Below are 20,587 nucleotides of genomic sequence, written 5' to 3' on the forward strand. Positions count from 1 at the left end.
TGATTGACAAGGTTTATGACCAATTTTCTATTTAAACTTTTAACATATCGTTACCTTTATCTGATCACGTAACCTTTCCTTCAAACAGAAACAGAAATAAGGCCCAAAATCATGTAGTAGTTAGTCAGTCATACCAGCTGCTATTTATCTATTAAATACTACCAGAATATCATTGTCATTTCATTTCTCCCCCAGACTAAAAATGAATTATATAATTAATGTTGCATTTACCAGTAATTATTCCGTTCGGAATATCTTACTGTTTGGGGTGTTTGCCTTGTAATTCCTCTAATATTAAAAAGTAATTTCATACAGGAACTCCATGTTAATCACTCTGGTGAAAGTCATAGCAAGGAGTACACTATGGTGGCCGGATATCGAATAAGACATTGAGAGGTTTGTCCATGAATGTTAGATGTGTCAAGAACCCACAGCTGATCCACCATCTCAATTTGTCCCTTTCTCCCGGCAAGTGAATGAAAACATATTCACGTGGACTACGCCAAGATAAATGGGAAGAGTGTACTGGTTAGGTTAGACGCTGGTTCAAGGTGGATCGAAGGAGCGATGTTGTCCAATACAAATACACTCGCTACGTTGAAACAAATGTTCGCGTACTTTATGAGGTTTGGCTTTCCTAAAAGGTGTCATCCTGTCAATGAACCACAATTATCAAACTACAGATTCAAGTCTAAGTTTTGGGAATGGAGGGTTTCTCTCTCACGGTCCTTTCGCACAGTTAAGGAAATGATAAGAAAGAACCCTTGCCTTTCTCTCGATACGATATTTTTCTCATATACGGCAGCTCCATTGGCCTGAAGGAAATCCCCAGAGGAATTGTGGTTCTCCCAGCCTCTTAGGACAAGACTGAATGGAATGCTACCTGATCAGTCTGGAGAACCAAAAGAAAGATCTAGAAATGGATTGAAGTATGGTGCCTAAAACATGTGTTGATCTCATATTTTAAGTAGTATCTTGTAATGTTGGATATTTTATCATTATAAGACGGTTATGTTTTAACCCTTTAACATAGTGTTACTTTCTTTCCTTCCATCTAGTGATGTGTCGGTCCTTATTTATTCAGTCTAGTCCAGTCTTAGGACCGTTTCTATCGATCCTTAGAACCGGCAGTCCTAGGGACCGATCCTTAACTGCCAGTCCTTGGAATTTTTCGTCAAAATATCGATGGTTTATTAAGTCAAATTAGATATATTAAATGTACATAAAGATTATTGCACATATCTTGCAAAAAATATTCTATTTTTCATGATAATACGAACATATTATATTGTTACTTGGTTGTATAATTTGTTATTATATAAGGGAATTATTAACAGGAGGAAAAACACCCTTATTGACGTTACGAGGGATCGATTTTACCTTCTTTAAGGACTGACAAGTGGGACTGGAATTGGCCGCGGTCCTCGGCCCTAAATAAGGACAGACAAAACACTACATCCATCCCCTTCTTTTTGTTCCTTGCTCTCTTAAGTTTCTCACGGTGCGTCCTTTGTTCCTGACCCTTCATCAATTCGATGACGAGTACACGATATTAATTATCCATTTGTTCAAGTATTACCATACAAAAAATGTATATATTTCATAGTATTTTATTCGATACTCTATAAGAATATTGTATTAAAAGTGTACCTATACATTTCTTCATAGAAATAATAAATATATATTCGACGAGGAATCAACTAGAAATGGATTTTCTGTCCTTTTGAAAACGGAGCATACGTATTTGTAGATTAATTAATTACTTCGTTTATTCATCAAAAAGAATAAATGATTAAATTGCCATGACGTATCAAGTGAAACAAGGGAATCTATAGCCGGTAAAAAAATACATAATGTACTTTGATGTAACTTTTAGGTAACGCCGAACTAATTTTCACTCTATACATTGAATTAAAATGTATTCCATAAGTAAAGTGACGTAAAACATTGCAAGGAGGTTGACATAGTTCAAGAGATACGGGACCCTGACATCACTAATCCATAGAAAGGAAGAATTTATGTACATTATCTTACGAAAATCATATTGAAATAACTTTACGAACCATAACTCTGCTAAAACCAAATATTTCATAGATATAGGCATAGTATGTAAATAAAAAAAATGGATTCAGCAATTAAATATTCTTTAAGAGTCAGCAGGATATTGAACTACACGTATGTACATTATATATTTAAATAGAATTGATTAACATGGATGATACTGATGGAGAAATTGAAGGATTTTTTTTTTTTTTTTGAAAGAGTCTCAAATTATGGTCTCATAGTTAGAGTAGAGTTGTTTGTAAAGAAAAAAATACCATTACAAATTAGAAAAGGAAAAACGGTTGTGGCCTGTTATTTTTTGTTTGTTTAGTTGTCGTGGTATTAACTTCTGCCTCTAAAGTATACCTATCTGGTATAAAATGTTTAAAAAATGACTAATAAAATAAATATATCTAAAGTTAAATGCAAGTAAAAATATTTTTCCTGAACTAATGCATTTTTAAAAAAGAAGGTTCTCCTTTTTATAGTAATAAATCCCTTTCTTCTCTCATAATCATTTAACAGACAACTGATATTAACAAAGGTCTTAATTCAGGTATACCATAGATCTTGCCCTGGCCTCTAACTATAGGTAAAGTTGATAATTTTGGTTAGGATACAAAAACGTGCGAGGAGAAGGGAAGAAATACTTATTGTATCATTCATTAAAATAATAAACATCTTCCTCTTTCAAGAACGTTATCAATTTCCGCCTTTATTATTCAATATGAGTATAATATTTGATACTGATAGTCGATAGAGAACTGAATAAAATGCCTAAAATAACGTTGCCTTCTGTTTGGATTTCTGGAAATGGAGGCCTAGTTTCTTTGCTTAAAGACTGGGGTATGATCATTAGCTTTTCCAATATTACATGGTCAATAAATATTACTTTTTTATCACTTAAGGATTAGCTATGGTTCATAAGCTCCAAGAAATTGTGCTCAGAAAACACATACCAGGGAAAAACAACGACTTAAATGGTAACAACAACGGGTGTAGTTGCATTGGGTGTAGCATTATAATGAGCAATTGTGTGTATCCTTCATGATAATAGTATGTTGTTATACAAGCATAAATAACCGGGGGGAAATCTTTTTTTGATGCTCTTAATAAGGAGTAATATCGCCGGACATTACTACATAATTAGCTTTTGCTCTAAATCTTTACGATGTCATGTTATAAAACTACATTAAGTCAAGAATGGTTACCTAAATTGTCTTATCAGTTATAAAGGAGTCTTATTTTTATATCTAAGATAAGTAATTAAGGTTTAAAATTTGACTGTATGGATTAACTTATCTTTTTTTAAATAAACATGAAATAAATGAAAGTGGGATTCTAAAAGCTGTTCGTACTAAGACTGGAAGAAGATATGGATATAAATTTAACATTATTTTGTTATTTTATGATTTTGACATTTACTTTATTATTAATATTTAATTAAGATCTCATCGGTAAAGATATATCTATCCTGTGCACAATTGTATATGCAACTTGCACATGAGGAAAAAAAGGGTGATGATTTTTTTGATTAAACTCCACGTTTGGCTTGTGTTTTGCAACTTAAAGTTATGACATATTTAACTGAATTCTGATGTCGAAACAAGAAAATATTATTTGGATCAATCTACTATTTTAATATTCTGTATTTATAATTTATTGTTATTATTAGTTAAATGATTCCAATTGTTTAATTTTGTATATTTAACATAAATGTATGATGGTTTATGTTTTAATATATAGATTATATTTAATTTAAGCCTTTCTTTTTAAACTTGGAACTTCAAATATATTTTGAAATACTCTACTTTGCCGTTTCATTAGTTGTTATTCTGTGAATATGGTTCATAATGAATTACAATTTCATGGAGTGCGACGTTTTCAAATCTACTGTAGCGGATAAAAAACGTCTAAGTCAATTATACGTAGTATATATTTATTAATATATATATGCATATTAGAATGGTTATTAAATTTTTCATTTTTGTACAATAAAAAAGATTAAGGCATTACAAATACTCTGAAAAAATGGTCAATATTGTTTATGATTTCAATGTCCTCATTTAATATCATAACATTATACCGCGTTAGGCACAAATTGAAATAAAATATTTATAAATTAAGAATATTTTAAATGTTAAAATATAATTATAAAAGAGTTTGGAAAATAATTTCCTCTCTGTCAACTAGCGACTCATTAATAATATTTATATCTCTGGGTTTAAATTTAGTCTAGATCTACTGTCCAATTAAAATAGAAACCAGGGACATTTCGTGAATCCGAGTTGTTGGCCAAGAAGGAAAGACACTATATTGAGATCAACACGGATAGTCCACTTGTGTATATCTTATTGAATTACTCCAAGAACTTTCTTAATTTCCACATACACTTTAAAAAGAATAACAGAATGACTAATTTGAATGGCACCAAAGATATTTTCATTGTGTAGAAGGACACATTTTAGACTATACTTTGAGCAATCTATAAATAACCTCCATTTATGAGGTCGATAAGCTGGAAGCCCCAATTTCTTCAAACAACCAGAAATGTTTTTGTTAATAAAACAAGGTCCTCCTTACTTTGAAAGTATTACAGAAAAATTATTTTCAAGTCTGATTGTAGTTTTAAATTGAACTGTACTTTCAGTATTTAAAGTCTTAGGTAGTACATTTTATAACAAAGTATTATAAGTTATTCTGTTTTCAAATTTGTAATTGGTTATCATTTTTATTTATGATATCTTAGATATGAAAGATCAATTCCACCTAATATTGAAAAAAAATGATTGCATTAAGGATTTATATAAATATAATAATATTATGTTGAATCCGCTTTTGAATAAAACCCTACAATCTACATACATAAAGAAAATACTCCCTTATGAAAATTTGTAATGGTGTAGTTTCTACCTTTGTAGACTTGGCCGAGTAGGTAACTCGTTATCTATATTTAGCTTTTTTTTTTTTGAGGAGTCTACTTGAGAAAGAGATGTATGAGGGAAAAATGTAGGTCGATCAAATATCATTTTTTGTTTTTCTTTTAAAAAAGTAAGAAAACAAGTTTGGTCGAAAAAATTATTTTTATATTAGGTTTTATGTACACTGGACATATATGTATAATACCTGAATAACCAAAAAAAAAAAAAAAAAAATGCTGAAATCCCTTTATAAGTATTTTTTTTGTTTGTTATTTTTTATTTTCTGTAAATAAGTAGATTTGAGAAGGAGTTAAAAGGGTTTTGGTCGTTATATTATTATTATGAATGGTTTTTGTTAGTAGGTATATTTAAAATGGTTTACGTATTTTAAATATTATTATATTTTTATTTTACACTTAATGTAAAATAACCTTTAGTCCATGTTTATAAGTATATTGTTACCTATTTTTATCCGTTTATTTTATCATGTACTGGGTGTAGAAATAAATACTGAGACCTGCCTATAAGTAGTCGTTAAAAACACATAATGTATAAGAATGATGTTGCACAATGAAAATTTTTTTTTATAATATTTTTTACTATAACAATGCACATTAATTATGAGTCTGGCAACCATCAGACTCAATGACAGCGTCCAACCTCCTCTGGAACCCCTAAGGTAGTCTTTTAACATGATCCTCCACTGCTGGTTAACAGAGGTCTTCAGGGCATCAATATTCGGGAGGTGGGCTTAGCAAGCCTTCTTCTCAATTTGCCACCAAATGGAGTAATCCAGTGGATTCAGATCTAGGCTCTGAGGGGGCCAAATGTTCATGTACCAGAAGTTCATGTTGCTACCCATTCACTCTTGCAGAATATTAGCAGTATGGGCCGGAGTCCAGTCCAGATGAAATGCGCATGTGGCCTTGTTGGACTTCTTCATGGTTTTGATGATCTATTGAACACCATTTTCCGTCAAGTAGTTGGTCGCAGGTAAACGGTGTTCAACAGGAAACCAAATTGGAGACATTTTTTCTCCTGTTGATGCCACATCCCCCAACATCATCACAGAGGCCGGATGATTAAGTCTTGGTGACTGTTCTGATGCTGTTGTTGGCCAAAGCATACACCCTATCCTTTTGCTGGTTGTAGACGGGATCAACAAAAATTACCCGGCTGCTCTTGCACTTCAGATAATTCAAAAGGTGTTAACATCGCTGAAGATTGAGTTCTTTTGATGTTGGAACAGGAGTTACCTCTCAATTCTTCTAAACACCCCTCCTCCAGCTTTTTGGATGGTCTTGTCCACACTAGACCAATGCACCTTCTTCATCTTGGCGTACTCTGACATCTTAATCGTTAGGTTGACCTTAAAGGCCTCCATGATGTATTCAGGCTTCACTTTGGTGGGTCTGTCCCCATTTGTACAAACGATTTCTGACCCAACAGACTATGGCCTTGCTAATTTATAAGACCAACATGATCTCCGAGGTGGTCCTCGCGACATATACATCAATCAACGGCAAAAAAAAATCTAAGCTATTCAAAAATAATCAGATTTTTTTAGATTTAATCAACAACACCTATTCAAAACTTTATTTTTAGGAGATATCATTACTTTTCTACACCCGGTATAAGAGTCTCACTCCATTTACTCTTCATGATGAATATATTATTTAAACGTGTCCAGCAAAAAAATTAAATTAAAACAATAATCCATTGTCTAATCTTAACAAAATCTAGTAACTTAAACGTTCGACGATGTTATATATTTTTAGAGTTGTATCTGTCATTAATAGGGACTTAATATCGGCCTTGTTCTATCAAAAAGGTCCCACATTTTATAGCAGTCTCTACAATGCATAATTTCACTAATACGATTGTATAGTTCCTGATACGGTATTACCTAGCTAATACAAAAATACCATTTGTATTTTGTTGTCAGCTATCGATTCACTTGCTACGTCATGGCTATTTCATGATCTTTTTTTTTTATAAATAAAGAAGAATACAATTTCTTGTTGATCCCTCGTCTAATTAATACAAATATTACAGGCAAAGTGGAAAATCGGGCATTTTGCAAAATGCCCGGGCAATCTATGTAAATTCAAATAGAGTTTATAATAACGTTTATTTTACATTTGTACGGTAAAATGATTGTGGGTAATTTGATTATTAAACAATTCATTATAAGCAATTTGATTATTAAGGATTTGATTAAGATACACTTTGATTGTAAGCAATTTTATAATCTAGTACAGGGATGTTCAACCCGTGGATCGCGGGCCGCATTCCATACCAACTAATGTTTAGCTGTGGCCCACTGCTCCTTCTCACTCCAAGTAGTATTTTTTAGCAATATTGTCGCAATAGCAACAAAGCACGTAGAACGCTCATAATCCGTATAAACATTATATAATATTTGATAGTATCTCGTATTTTCTGAAATTCTAACAGGGTTGTCAGATTATCTTTTTTTAAGTAGTTTGGCCTTGAAAAAATAGATTTGGACTTTTTTTATATATTGAAATACATTTCTATTTAATAGTTTTGTTTTATTTGGCAATTTTTTAAGAAATTTAACTTAATAGCTTTTGCGGCACATTAAAATATTTCAAGTGGTAATACGGCCCATTATATTAAAAGGTCAAACATCTTTGATCTAGTGTATTTTCATTAAAATTTATATTATATTCAGAAAAATAAAAGTATAATAAGAAATTGTCACAAGAGACTCCATTTTATTTTGGAAAATATACCTCATCCATCAGATTGTGCAGGTGGACAGCTTGTCCCTAAGACGCATCAAAACCTATCGCCACCACTATCCTGAGTACCAAAGACCCCCTCAATATATATTAATCCACTGCGGCCCACAGGTTACGCAAGTCCTTGTTGCTGTATTCATCCTCTTAAACCCACATTTTGTAAGGTTAATTCAAATTTCTTACTTTTTTGGCTTATATTTGAGTATTAAAAAACAAAGGAGCCGCATGATGATCATAGACTACCACCAAAGTTACATATACCTTGACAGATCCCACTAATTGCAATACCAAAAAATGTTCAATCCCTTGAGTTGTGTGAATAACGATGCTTCTTGATGCTCAATGAAGCTGTGGCTATCGACCAACCTTTTAGACTAGTAATTCATTGCACAACCCATGGCCTGGGGTGTATTATAGGCGATTACAAGAGGTCCTTCATCCTCAGAGAAGCGGTGTCGGTTGGTAATGATCCAACTTTTGGATCCGTGGTAGACTTGCACATCCCATGGGATGGGGTATATCATAGGATACTCACGATATTAGTGGGGATACTTTTGGATCCACCTTAGGGACCAGCTGTCCATCTGCACAACCTTTTGGCCGTGGTATACTATAATCAAATCCTTAATGATCAAATTGCTAAACAAAGTATTGTTTAATAGTCAATTTACACAGAATCATTCCACCTTACAATGTAAATAAAGTTAAAATGACCATTGACCACTCTATTATAAATTTTTTTGGATTGTCGGGGTTTTGTACATGACCTGTAACATATACATTAATATTTCTATGAAGAAATTTTGGCCAACATATACAAATTTATAGATACGCTTTTTTTATAATATTACTAAGTAATATTATCATACAATATCGAATAAAATACTATCTAGAATTTTAATATTATGAAATATATTTATGTAATTCATTTTAAAAATTATGGATAAATATTATGACAATTATAGTCCGGGAGGAATTAAGAGAGAATTAATAGTTGGTGTGATGGACTTATTTGGCTGAATACCAGATGATTTCGGGCATTTCTTTTGTAAAGAAAGGTTGTGTTATACAATAAAGGTTAAGTTAACATGTTAAGTCAATTTACTTATGGAGTTAATTCAGTAAAACTTAAAGTATCTTTTATTTACGAGAATATTTTGTCATTATTCTGTATTTAAGTCAAATTAAAGTAACTATTATAAATATTGAGTGCTATATCCCTATATATTTATCTTATAACTTAATTCAACTTCTTTAAAATTACTCAATATTAGTATTTGACAGATATACCAGACGTCCCATTTAATCGGCCAACTTTGGGTGGTGTTGAATATTAATACGTAATCGGTTGAACTTGCCGATTAATACTTATGAATTGACTTCGGCGCCCTTGACTAAGACTGTGTTCATATTCTCGCCGTACGCAGAATTATTGTTTGGGTTATGGAGTTGCTCAGAAATTTCATTTATAATCCCAATCAATACCACATAATTAATTAGAAATATATTTATTTGTCAGAGACGGGTGGATGGGTGAACGATACTTCTTTCTAGTAACTTCCTTTGGACACCCTTGACCCTTCTATTGTTGCACTTGGTTCAGATTTTGGGATTGGATCTGAAATGTTTCAACAATTTGTTGTCCAAAGTTTACTATTACATGGCTCCATTGTATTTAACCCTCCTGTAACCATTACTTTATATAAACATCTTAAACTTTATACATACATAAAATTGTGCATTCTCAAAGTATGGAAAGACTAGTTGCCCGAACTTCAAGGGCTTCAAAATATGAAATTGGATAGTAGAAAAGGGATTCTAGTATTCTGAATAAGTTGACATCTTTTAGTAAACTTTCATGAAAAAATGTAATTTCGATTCCAAATGTACAAAGAAATAGTTGATAAAATATTGTACATATGCTTTTGATTAAATATTACTTAATTAATAATCTTTGGAAGGACTGCTGTTGTGCTAAGAGAATTTGTTCTGGACATATCAAAAAATATTTTTTTCACATTAAAATTAGACCAAATCTTTAAAATGACCTACAATTTTTGGAAAGAGTTTGAGTGAAACCAAAAATATTTTCTTAACCCTTCGATAAACCAAATTGATACTCTGAATGCACACCTTCATACCATTTCATTTTAAATATAGTGGTCACTCTAAATCGTAAGTATTCATAATTATGTTAAGAACAAGTGTTAATCAAGAATCAATTACCTTGACCGCAAGGACAATAAATTATCTATAAATTATGTTTCATGATATTTTATAAATGGTGTGTATTGATGGACAATATGTTTCCAAACAGTTGTATGTAATGTACATAGTATGTATGGTCCGTGATTCTGATTGGGTGGAAAAACATATGCTTTTAAAAGTAGATAGCATTATGAGTGTACAATTTTGGCATACATAAATCACTGCTTTAAACAAGCTGTGATTGTAATATGTGATCGGAATCGGGAATATCCACATAGCTCTTAACGAATGTTTTAAGTACTCTGAGTTCAATCTAAAGACTTGTAGCTCGAGTACAAGTCATATCTCGAGTTTTTTTTTTAAATTTAATTCCAATTTGTAGTTCAATGAAAATTCAGTGAGACTCAAACATGAGTTCCCAGCAAGTTAATCCTATGTTTAAGAAGATTCCTCTGGTGGATTCCCACCTATATTAATTAACCAATTTCAAATAAAAAGAGAAAAAATAGAGTTAGTCGGTTATTTTTACACATCTATTTTCTATTAACTTTGTATTTTCTAAAATAACAGCAAATATAAACATGAGATAATTGAAAAATTAAACATATATCAATTTTAATGTATGTATATGCATATTCCAAGTCCAATATTATGAGCAATAGCTCGTAAATAATCAAAAAAATTGCGATTCTCAAAATCATTTAAAATAATCACAACATGTAGGTTACAATTCCGATATTGTCTTCTTTGAACAGGCGGAGGATGACCCGCAAGTTGTTGAATGATGTCTATGCGTATCAAGTTTTCTTCCTCCTTTAAAAGTTCGAGAAACTTCCAGAGAACTGGATGGCATGACGCAACTTGCGAGGAAAATCGAGGGTGCCATCCTCCCAATATCAAGTATATTAATCCCATAGAAATAATTTAACAGGTTACATGTCATCATCCGCCTGTTCAAAGAAGACGATATCGTGATTGAAACCAAGGTATTATGACTATTTTAAATAAGACTTACTTTATCTTTTTGTCTTTTATTTAAAATTGGTTTATTAATATAGGTGGGAATTCACCGCATGGGAATTATCCAGGGGGAAAATTTTCTGGATACCGTTTCCGAATTAACTGATTCCTTTGGATGATGTCAATACTATTTACTAGGTATGAAAATACTGAAAAGTTGAGATCAATTTGTTCCTTAGTTCCAGAGACATTGCTAAAAAATTTATTTCAAATTAAACAAGGAGCAGAATAGACTCTCATTTCAACATCAATAACTCGCTCAATTTTTATCCATTTATGGAGAAAATACGTGTGAAGATTAATTAAAGCATATTTATTCCAAGACTAAACATTTCATCTATGTTAAAAGAAGTCCAATCCTCAAAAAATAGCTTGCAGTCATTTTAAAAAAGAATTTTCGAGGTCAATTTTATGGTTTTAAGACATTTTACCTATTTTCTGAAATCTACATTGCCGAATGACATTTTGCCAAACAAACACTTTGTCGAATGAAAACTTTACTCAATGGACACATTGCCGAATGACCATATTATAGAAGGCAAACTATGCCACCTTGCCGAAAAAATCATAAATATATTATATGATTATTCATGCTCCAATATTATGTAACAATCATTCCCATTTCAACCACTAATGTGTACGTTAAAGGGTGTTTTAGTCTGTTGTTGAACACTACCAATTCTAATCGAAGGCAAACAATGGGAAATAATCTTTCTAAAATTTTTAATTGTCTATATACCAGGTATGCGCCTATGAAATTATACTTTTTTTTAATTTTTGACCGTTTATTGTGAAAAATGTTAACAAATTTAATTTTCAAAGTATGTGCATTCGCTAGCCACACATTCTCCCCATCTTTCAGGCAATTTATGGATGTCTTTCCTAGAAAATTCTTCGTCTTTGGATGCAAACTAGCCATCGATCCATTTTTTGGCTTCAGCATGAGAATCATTGAGTGTGTGGCCCATCGATGATGCAAACAAGTGATACTCGGAAGGCACCAGGTCTGGTGAGTAAGCTGTATGAGCAAGAGGTTCCCAATTGTACTATTTAACAAGCTGGAGGGCGGATATAAAGCGATACGGTGGTGCTTTGTTAACAAGGAAAATTACGTTGTGTTGCTTGGCTTCATATTTTGAGTGTTTTTTGGCGTATAGCATGGTTCAAATTGGCCAATTGTTGTTGGTAGCGATCACCATTAACGGTTTGATTGGGTTGTTGAAGGTCATACCATCTGACACCACACATGTCCCAGAACAAATATAGCATTGCCTTCTTTTCAAATCTCCACTTTGGGATTTTTCAAACCACCTGAAACACTCTGCTCTGCTTAGAACATGTCCCTCGTAAGCTTCTCCAAGTATTTGATGGGCTTGAGAAGCGGTTTTCTTCAATTGGTAACAGAAAATCAATGATGTCCGTACATTATAGTTTGTAGGCACAAAATTAGACATTTTTACGAGCGAAAAAAGTGCTTGTTGAATTAAACTATACAGGCAATGAATTAAATATTGTTGACACATGTTGAAATAAGCATTTAGATTTTTGGGCCGGTTTATAATGTCTAACTGGCGACACCACCTTGGGACCAATAGCCGAAAGTCTCATTTCATAGGGGCATACCTATTATAATAGCATAACTTAACAATAAATTATAATATATAACGATACTTATTACTCCAAATAGACCATATAAAACTATATTTTGATTTCAATACGAATTGCTCAATTTGGATATTTTTTGAACTCATTTTTAAAAAAATTAGCGCTCTTTTTTGGCTCATTTCGTCGATAAATAATCGCTCAAAAAACTAAAGTCTATAAATAACATTTGACACATTTTCCCCCAAAAAAATAAACTAAGAAAGAGTCCAAATTTTAAATCGACAATATCGTAACAGCACTAATCAAATATTTTAAAATAATTAATTAATAACGAATACAATAAATTTTTTTTTTTAAAGTGGTTCATAACTTTAGGCCAACCACCACGGAGTCAATAAATTACAAATTAAAACTTATAAAAAAAGGTTCCTTAAAATATTTCAATTTGATGTATTGCTGGTAATAGCCTTAAATGAAGTAGCTGAAACAAACTAATATCGCAGACAATAATGACATTTCGAATGACTTGAGAAACAATTTATTCATACATTTTTAGAATAATAAAATAGTTTGTGATCAAATTTAATCAATGTAGCCACCATTTGACTCAATGACACTGGTCAGACAACGTCTGAAGCTACCGCAGACTTGCTGGATGTAATCGGCGTTCATGGGGGGCCAGGCTTTGTTGACAGCAGCATTTAAGGCATTTATTTTCTTGTGTCGGTTTTTGCAGGCCTTGGTCTCCACGTGCGCCTAGATAGAGAAGTCTAGTGGGCTCAGATCTGGGCTCTGAGGGGGCCAGTGCCAGTTATGTTGTCCTTGAGCCACTCCTGAGCTTTCAAAAGTGGGTGCTCCATCCTGGTGAAACCCCCAAGGAGAGTTGCCGAGTATGGATTTGATCCACGGAAGGACCTTGGACGCCAGGATCTTCACATAATCCTCCGCTGTTAATCTGTAGCCAGTGGGGAACCATACCGGCTTCATGGCTTTCCCGTTGGAGGCCATGAGACCCAACATCATCACCGAAGCAGGGTGTTTTGTTGTTGCCACATAGCGGTGCTTATCTTGCACATCTCCAAAGCTCACAACACGGTCATTTTGCCTGTTGAACACAGGATCGACCGTAAAAGTTTTCTCATCTGAAAAAATGATGATGCGTCCAGATGAGCTCTTGATATCATTCAAGATTTTCTTGGCACGCTCAAGTCTGACTTCTCGCTGACGTTCAGTTAGCAGAGGGGGCTCAGTACGTCTCAGGGACTTTCCTCCAGCCCTTTTCAACGCCCTTGAAATAGTTGATCTCGACGTTCCCATCTTTCTGGCCATGTCGGCAATGGACCTGTTGGGAGTCCTCTTGAACACTGTCTTTACTTGCCTTGTTGAGACAGTGGGCTTCCTGCCAGCCCCAGGGGAATGCTTGAGATCACCCCCAGCCTCCAAACGCTTGGAAACGTTGTAAATTGTCTTCAACGAGGCCCCAACCTGTTCCTTAATGTTGTTATGAGGCACTTCCGCTCGGAGGAGGGCTGCAATTTCGATCCTCTTTGTTTCCTGATTGGACATGGTCTCACATGTGAAAGTTGTTACGCTCTCACAGGAAGGATTTTGTTTATTTTAACAGTAAAAATACGAAACAATCAGATTGGTTGCCACAAAACCTTTTAAAAAGTATATTTACATCATCGGTAAATAATTTTGTACGGCCCGGTAAAGTTCAAACTTGCGTTAAAAAAGTATATTTGATTCACTTTAACAATCTATAGTTCCAATGTTTTTGGTACAAAATATACATATTATATCAATCATTTTATGTCACTAGCGGCATGGCTTACACATGTAGGTAATTACGTAGGCCGGATTTAATTCGTGCTCAACACATAACATGTTTTGATCCATTTTATATTTCTTAAAATATTTCTTCATTTTACCAAATACTATTCAAACGTGTATTTATACGCCTTAACGTCATGCAATGTGTATTATATTTATAAAATATCATAATACGAACAATTCCAAATATGTGGCCTGTTTGATCTTGTCCAAAATTTTAATTTGAAGAATGATCTCTTATAATTAAAAAAGGTTAATTTATTTTTTAGACAATGATTTTGAAATATTGGTTCGTTTGTTTTTATTAAAATACACATGAGTTCTATTCAGTAGGATCAAATATCATACAAATGTCTATTCAAGCTTGATTTTGTATTTATTATTATATACCTATTCAAAATGTATATTTATAATAACAATGATCAATTGTTTCGTCAATCATAGGATTCTTTGAAATATCTATTTATGAGATATCAACTTCTAATATGTCATAATATATTATGTACTGTGTTAGTCTTATTTAGTGTTCTTCTACTTTAGTGGTACTGGGATACTTAAGCATTTAAAGTGGTCATATATTAAACGAATGTTGGACCAATACGTGCAGCTCCACTACGTCATAAAAAATGTTCTCCCCATGAAGTAACCTCTCAAATTTATTTACCCCAAAAAAAAGAAGCAAAAGTAAACATTTTTTGATAAAAAAGTCCTAAAAATCAAATACATAACACATGATAGTAGCGCCATCTAGCGTTTATTATTGTTTATTAGCAGTTTGCCTTTTACGACAACTATGCGTCATCTTGCGGATGTTTAATTTTATTCAATTTCCTTATTCCCCCTATTGCCCTGAACAATATTTTTGTTCAATAATTTTAGCTGCAAAAGTATAAAAAATGCCAAAATACCAATATCTATAATAGTTTCGGAACCAGAACGAAAATATTGATATTATTACAATCCTACTCTTAATACTAAATATAATGAATTATTCATGGCAAAAATTTGATTGACAACTTTTGATATGAGATTGTTTTTAACTATATTATAAATAAAATAGTCATTAAAAAGATGAGTGGCTCAACAACGTTTCTGCATAGTCTATGTGTAGTGAAAATATAAACCTTTTCAAAATATCAAGCCACAAAAGGAAACATTGTATGTATATAAAAAAACAAAAGAAGCATAGACGCAGACGGGCACTCCAATAAATTTGTTTGGAAGTCCTCATGGGGGTGTGCGTGTATGAATTAGTATTATATTTTCTCGTCGTGATGTTCTGACTTCAAAGTACAATGAATGATTCTAATTTCGAAAGACTCCAAAGAATTAAAAACTCACAAAGATGTTGGTATATCCCAATAATCATCATGGGAGTGCTCTATCCCTTCGCCCTATTCATCATTGAAGAAGATATCTATTTCAACGATGTATTTAGTCATGAAGATAAACTACCAATTAGTCAAGGTGATAAAATTGTTGCAATGTCTCTATGTTGGCCAATCCTGGGAGTGGATAAAAAAGACGAGTTTCCAATCATAGCAGTTACATTAAAGGGAGCAGAGGTTTGGTTGAACCTTACGACTGTTAAGCTTCATTATTCCATCGTGTATCCTAGAAAGAGACCCCCTTTGAAATTATGGAAGTTTCACAATGATTTGAAAGGACTGGATCCATTGAGAGTCACAGTTGATCTACTTCCTAGTTCGGAGATGGATTGTCATCTAAAAGCACAACTACAAAGGATTTTTGCTTTCAGAGACAATTCGTTTAGAGATGAGGATGTCATTGTCACGTCAGAGGTGGATATTTATCCATTGAAACCTTCTGTTCTGCACGATTTAGATGTATATCGAACTCATAAGAAAGTTTGGCTCTTCCATTACGATCATACTTTTAGGTAAAGGATTCTATTTATATTTTATTATCTTGTTGTGTTTTTTTTTTGCTTTTTTGACGATCTCGTAAATCAAATTGATATTTAAGTAGTAAAGATTCAATTTGAAGTCAATTTTATCTTTATAAACTCAGAGATCCCAGAGCCGGTCTTAACTATAGAGGGGGCCCTTTGTCATACACGGTTCAAATCCCAATCTAGGTAACGATAAGTATGAAACCCCCTTTTTTTAAAATTTCAATCGCCTTTTTTTTAGAAAACAAATTTCGAATCTAAGTTTTTAGAAAATATATTTCAGGGCCCTTTAGAATATTATTCCCAATGTCCAATTACAACATTTATTAACACATTAAATCTACGAAGCCCATATTTAAGTGTAGGACCCATGCAGATGCATAGGTTACACTGCCCTACCAATAACCAGCCCTGGTATTTGTCATAGCATTACAAATGGAGGTTTAGGCTTAATTAATATATTAAAAATCAAGAGTAATATATCGTAAAATAAAGTTTTACACTTTGGATCAGAGATTGAATGGGATATTTTAAATAAAAATATCATTAAATTTATGATCCAATAAATTAAAACTATAAAAGTTGATTCTATTCAACTCCTGTGGTTAGAGACCCGATTTTTTTATGTAGTCGTTTTATTGAATGAATCAAATTTGATTTCAAATTTGTCTAAAAATAGTAATATTTTCTTTGGAATAAGCCTTTAACAACAGTTCATATCCATATATTTTACCCTTTTATTGTAAAAAAACCACATCTACACTGTTGTTTAGCCACGGGAGGATTAGATGTAATTACCTCAGAACAGTTTTAAGCCCGTTGGTGATTTGTATATGTCGTGAACAAGTTGCAAACAAAAAATAATTTGAAATATTTACAAAACCTCGGGCCCTAACTATTGCGAGTCCAAATCCAAATTGGATTGGTTTTAGTGTGAGCTAAACCTGTGGGAGACTATTCATTCTTTCCTATTTGAATTTATTTTTGAATCTTATCTGTTAAGAAAAAAAGGGGGACCCTTTGGAAATTTTATTTTGAACCATTTTTTTCCAATGGTCTTTTTCGGGAAAATCAATTCTTCCTTTTTCCCGAATGACCTTTTTTCGTACAAAAGTTTTTTGTTTTTTTTAACTAAGCGCGGAGCTTAATTGATGTGTGAGACTCCCTGTGGCCGTTACATTTTAAATTGAAAATTAGGATTACTTATGACTAAGATAATTCAATAACTGAATATTTCATCAATAGTGGTTATATTATTGATGTGTTTTTTTTATTACTTTTTAAGTAAAATTCGAATTGGAGAATCTACTGGGCCTTATTATCAAGTTCAAATACCCTCAGTCATATTACTCACAACCTACATAATAAATAAAACGCAACATTTAGGGGGGCGAGAGGAGAATTTACAAGATCGAAATAATTTATCATTTTATAATATTTAAACATAGATTTTAAGATCAGTTAAAAATAATGTTGAGGATGATATACATAGTATTACAATTATTTCAACGGACCTAGAAATTGTCTTTAAAGTCAAGATATATATATTGTAGATATCCTCCTCAAAGAGCGACCACGAATCAAAAAAATCATAAATTTGGTAGGTTACTTTTTATGATAAATAGAATTACTTTTATAGTAGTCTCAAATCTATTGGTTTGATTGATTTTCATCATTTAAATTATATAAATTATTCAAACCCTCAGTCAATTTTCCCATTTGTTCATAAATAAAATATTGTTTGTGGATAACCACAGAGTACAAAAGAATTAATGAATAATTTTTCATAACAATGATATCTATAATTGCCTGTAAATGATTACTTTTATCCCTTATTGATATTTAATTATAAATATCTTTTTCTCACTCTTCGATTTCAAAAACTGCACTGAGGTTTTCCTATATGAGAAACCAATGAACCAAGTCATCGAACATGTTCTTTGTTTACTTCTCTTCAAAATACTAATGTAGTCATTTTTTGATCCATTTACAGATCCGGTAATTTGTTCAGCATAACATATATTGGAATGACGGTGAAAACATGGAAAAAACTCATTGGATACTCAGAAACTCCTGAGGAACTATATGAAACGTTTGGTCATACTCTTAATCTAAAAAAGGTACCACTTTGGGAAGTTGATCGATTGATTCTCTCGCGTATTATTCTGGAGTCTGAACTCTGCTCTCTTCCAGAGGATTTACCCATATGGACTATGGTAGAATTGGAAGATGCGGAGAGACGATGGAATCCAATGTATTTTAATGACTATGAAACCTGTTTCCATGGAAGTGGATACTCTACCTGCGATTTACATCATCCACTAAAAAACATTGATGGTTACCCGTGTTCTATTTGGAAGTTTATGCCTTGGGAAAGAGAAAAAGATATTGTCAATAAGCAATTGGAGATTTTGAGCGGCATTAAACCAAGGCATCCCTGGAGGGCATTTAGCAAATAGTAAAATTATTATTTATTTAGTTTTTAGGCCTAATTGAATTGTTTGAATTATATTCGTATTTGCTTTATGTTGTTTTTTAAAATATACTCGTAGATAAATCGTTAAACACGTTGGAACTTTCTATAGAAGAATGTTATTATATTTTAATGGAGTGATTTTTAATTTGTTTTAATAGGTACTTTTTTTCTGTATATGACGAATTATATAATTAATAATCTGATGGATGAGGAACTTTTGGATCCTACAAGATGCAGTATCATTTCCCAGAGGTTATCAATTATATTATTATAAAAAGAAAATCTATGCATGCACAGCCAACAAAAATGCGTACATAATATATATGCATACATATATATTATGTATATATATATCCAGGGATTGATCGATCTACTCCATTGACAAATATCTGTCATAATAAGGTCTCTCTCTACCCCTCCCCTTGAACTCATGCTGAGTAATGCACATATACAGGGGCGTCGGCAGGATTATATTGGGGGAGAGGGCTTGGTGTTTAAAAAATTTCAAAAAAATATTCAAAAATTAGAATTTTTTGAAAAAATTTTAAACCTCTAAAAAACAATCCAAAAATTAAAATTTTACGAAAAAAAACATAAATCCGTAGCAATTCACGAAAAAATTTCAAATATTACACTTTTTGAAAAAAAACATTTCAAATCTGAATTTTAAATGTTGAATTTTGTAATAAAAAAAATCAAATCTTAAATTTTATGGAAAAAAATTTCAAATATTAATTTTTATTGGCAAAAAATTCCGCAAATCTATAGCAATTAACAGAAAATTAATATTGTTGTAAAAAAAATTTCAATATTTGAAATTCAAATGTTCAATTTCTGGGAAACAAAATTTCAATATTTGGAAATTCAAATGTCCTATTTTATTAGAGAAAAATATCAAAAATTCATATCTTTTGTCGAAAACTTAAATTTAAAAAAAAATTGTAAAATTATATTTCAAATATTAAATATTTTGAAATAAAATGTCTAAGGTTCATATTTATTTACAGAAATTAAAAATCCTTATTATTCTCCCAAAATAAAATTTTTTGGAAAAAAAGTATTAATATTTAATTTTCCAGAATAAAGCAAAAATTTATTCATTTTAGGGCGGCTAAAGCACCTCCAGCCCAACTTTGCAGACACCCTTAATATGTTCTGTCAACACAAAAATCACTTAAAAAGATTGTTCTCAAAATTGAGTGTAGATTACATGTGTATTCTTCGACAAAATTATTCTCAACTTCTATCACAAATTATTCTTTTTAACCCTTTAGTTGTGGTGAAAATAGCACATGAAATAGACAAATTGTATGTTCATTATAAAAAAAAGAATAATTGATAGACTTTATTTTAAAGGTACGATATTGGTGTAAGGCTCTTAAATCAAATAAAGGTTCTAAACTATAGATAAAACTTTTGGGTATTTTAACTCATCCCACAAATTAGAATACAAAGCCTACTATTGATTAAAATATAGCTTTGAAATATTTGGCTGTATAATGGGATATAAGACATCGTTAAATAAGTTCCGAGGCAAACTGAGTACAACTCAATATTTTAGCAAAATTCAACTTTATTCATCAACATAGTCTCCTTCAAGCGTGCTACATTTTTTAAAAATACAAATGCACGTTTATTGTGACATACAGGCGCAAGAAGTCCGGTTTATTGCGGCAAAACAGCTCCAAATCTACGCTCCGTGTCTTCGACACGTCCCAGTTTTTGGTCAACTAAAACTAGACAAATGTGTCACCCACTTTGAAAATACATTTTCATGCAAAATAGTTAAGAGACAGTCATT

The 20,587-nt window shown here is 32.1% G+C and overlaps 1 protein-coding gene across 2 annotated transcripts; it reads left to right on the plus strand.

Moving 5' to 3' along the window:
• Positions 1-14,914: 14,914 nt before the first annotated feature.
• Positions 14,915-18,875, plus strand: LOC121116464 (uncharacterized). Of its 2 annotated transcripts, XM_071887523.1 has the most exons (3): positions 14,915-15,040; positions 15,459-16,298; positions 18,304-18,875. In XM_071887523.1, exons 2-3 carry the CDS (start codon positions 15,694-15,696, stop codon positions 18,767-18,769), a joined length of 1,071 nt encoding a protein of 356 aa, XP_071743624.1. In that variant the 5' UTR covers positions 14,915-15,040; positions 15,459-15,693; the 3' UTR covers positions 18,770-18,875. The 2 variants fall into 2 exon arrangements, with proteins under 2 accessions (XP_071743624.1, XP_040566653.1); XM_040710719.2 differs by lacking the exon at positions 14,915-15,040 and having other exon boundaries at positions 15,237-16,298.
• The last annotated feature ends 1,712 nt before the right edge of the window (positions 18,876-20,587 follow it).

Source organism: Lepeophtheirus salmonis, chromosome 4, assembly GCF_016086655.4.
Source record: "Lepeophtheirus salmonis chromosome 4, UVic_Lsal_1.4, whole genome shotgun sequence".
Lineage (NCBI taxonomy): Eukaryota > Metazoa > Arthropoda > Copepoda > Siphonostomatoida > Caligidae > Lepeophtheirus > Lepeophtheirus salmonis.

Bases quoted from the DNA above. Each gene is read 5' to 3' on its own strand.
- LOC121116464 (XM_071887523.1), top strand. From the start codon at position 15,694: ATGAATGATTCTAATTTCGAAAGACTCCAAAGAATTAAAAACTCACAA. The intron at 16,299-18,303 runs GTAAAGGATTCT...ATCCATTTACAG, and splicing joins CATTACGATCATACTTTTAG to ATCCGGTAATTTGTTCAGCA.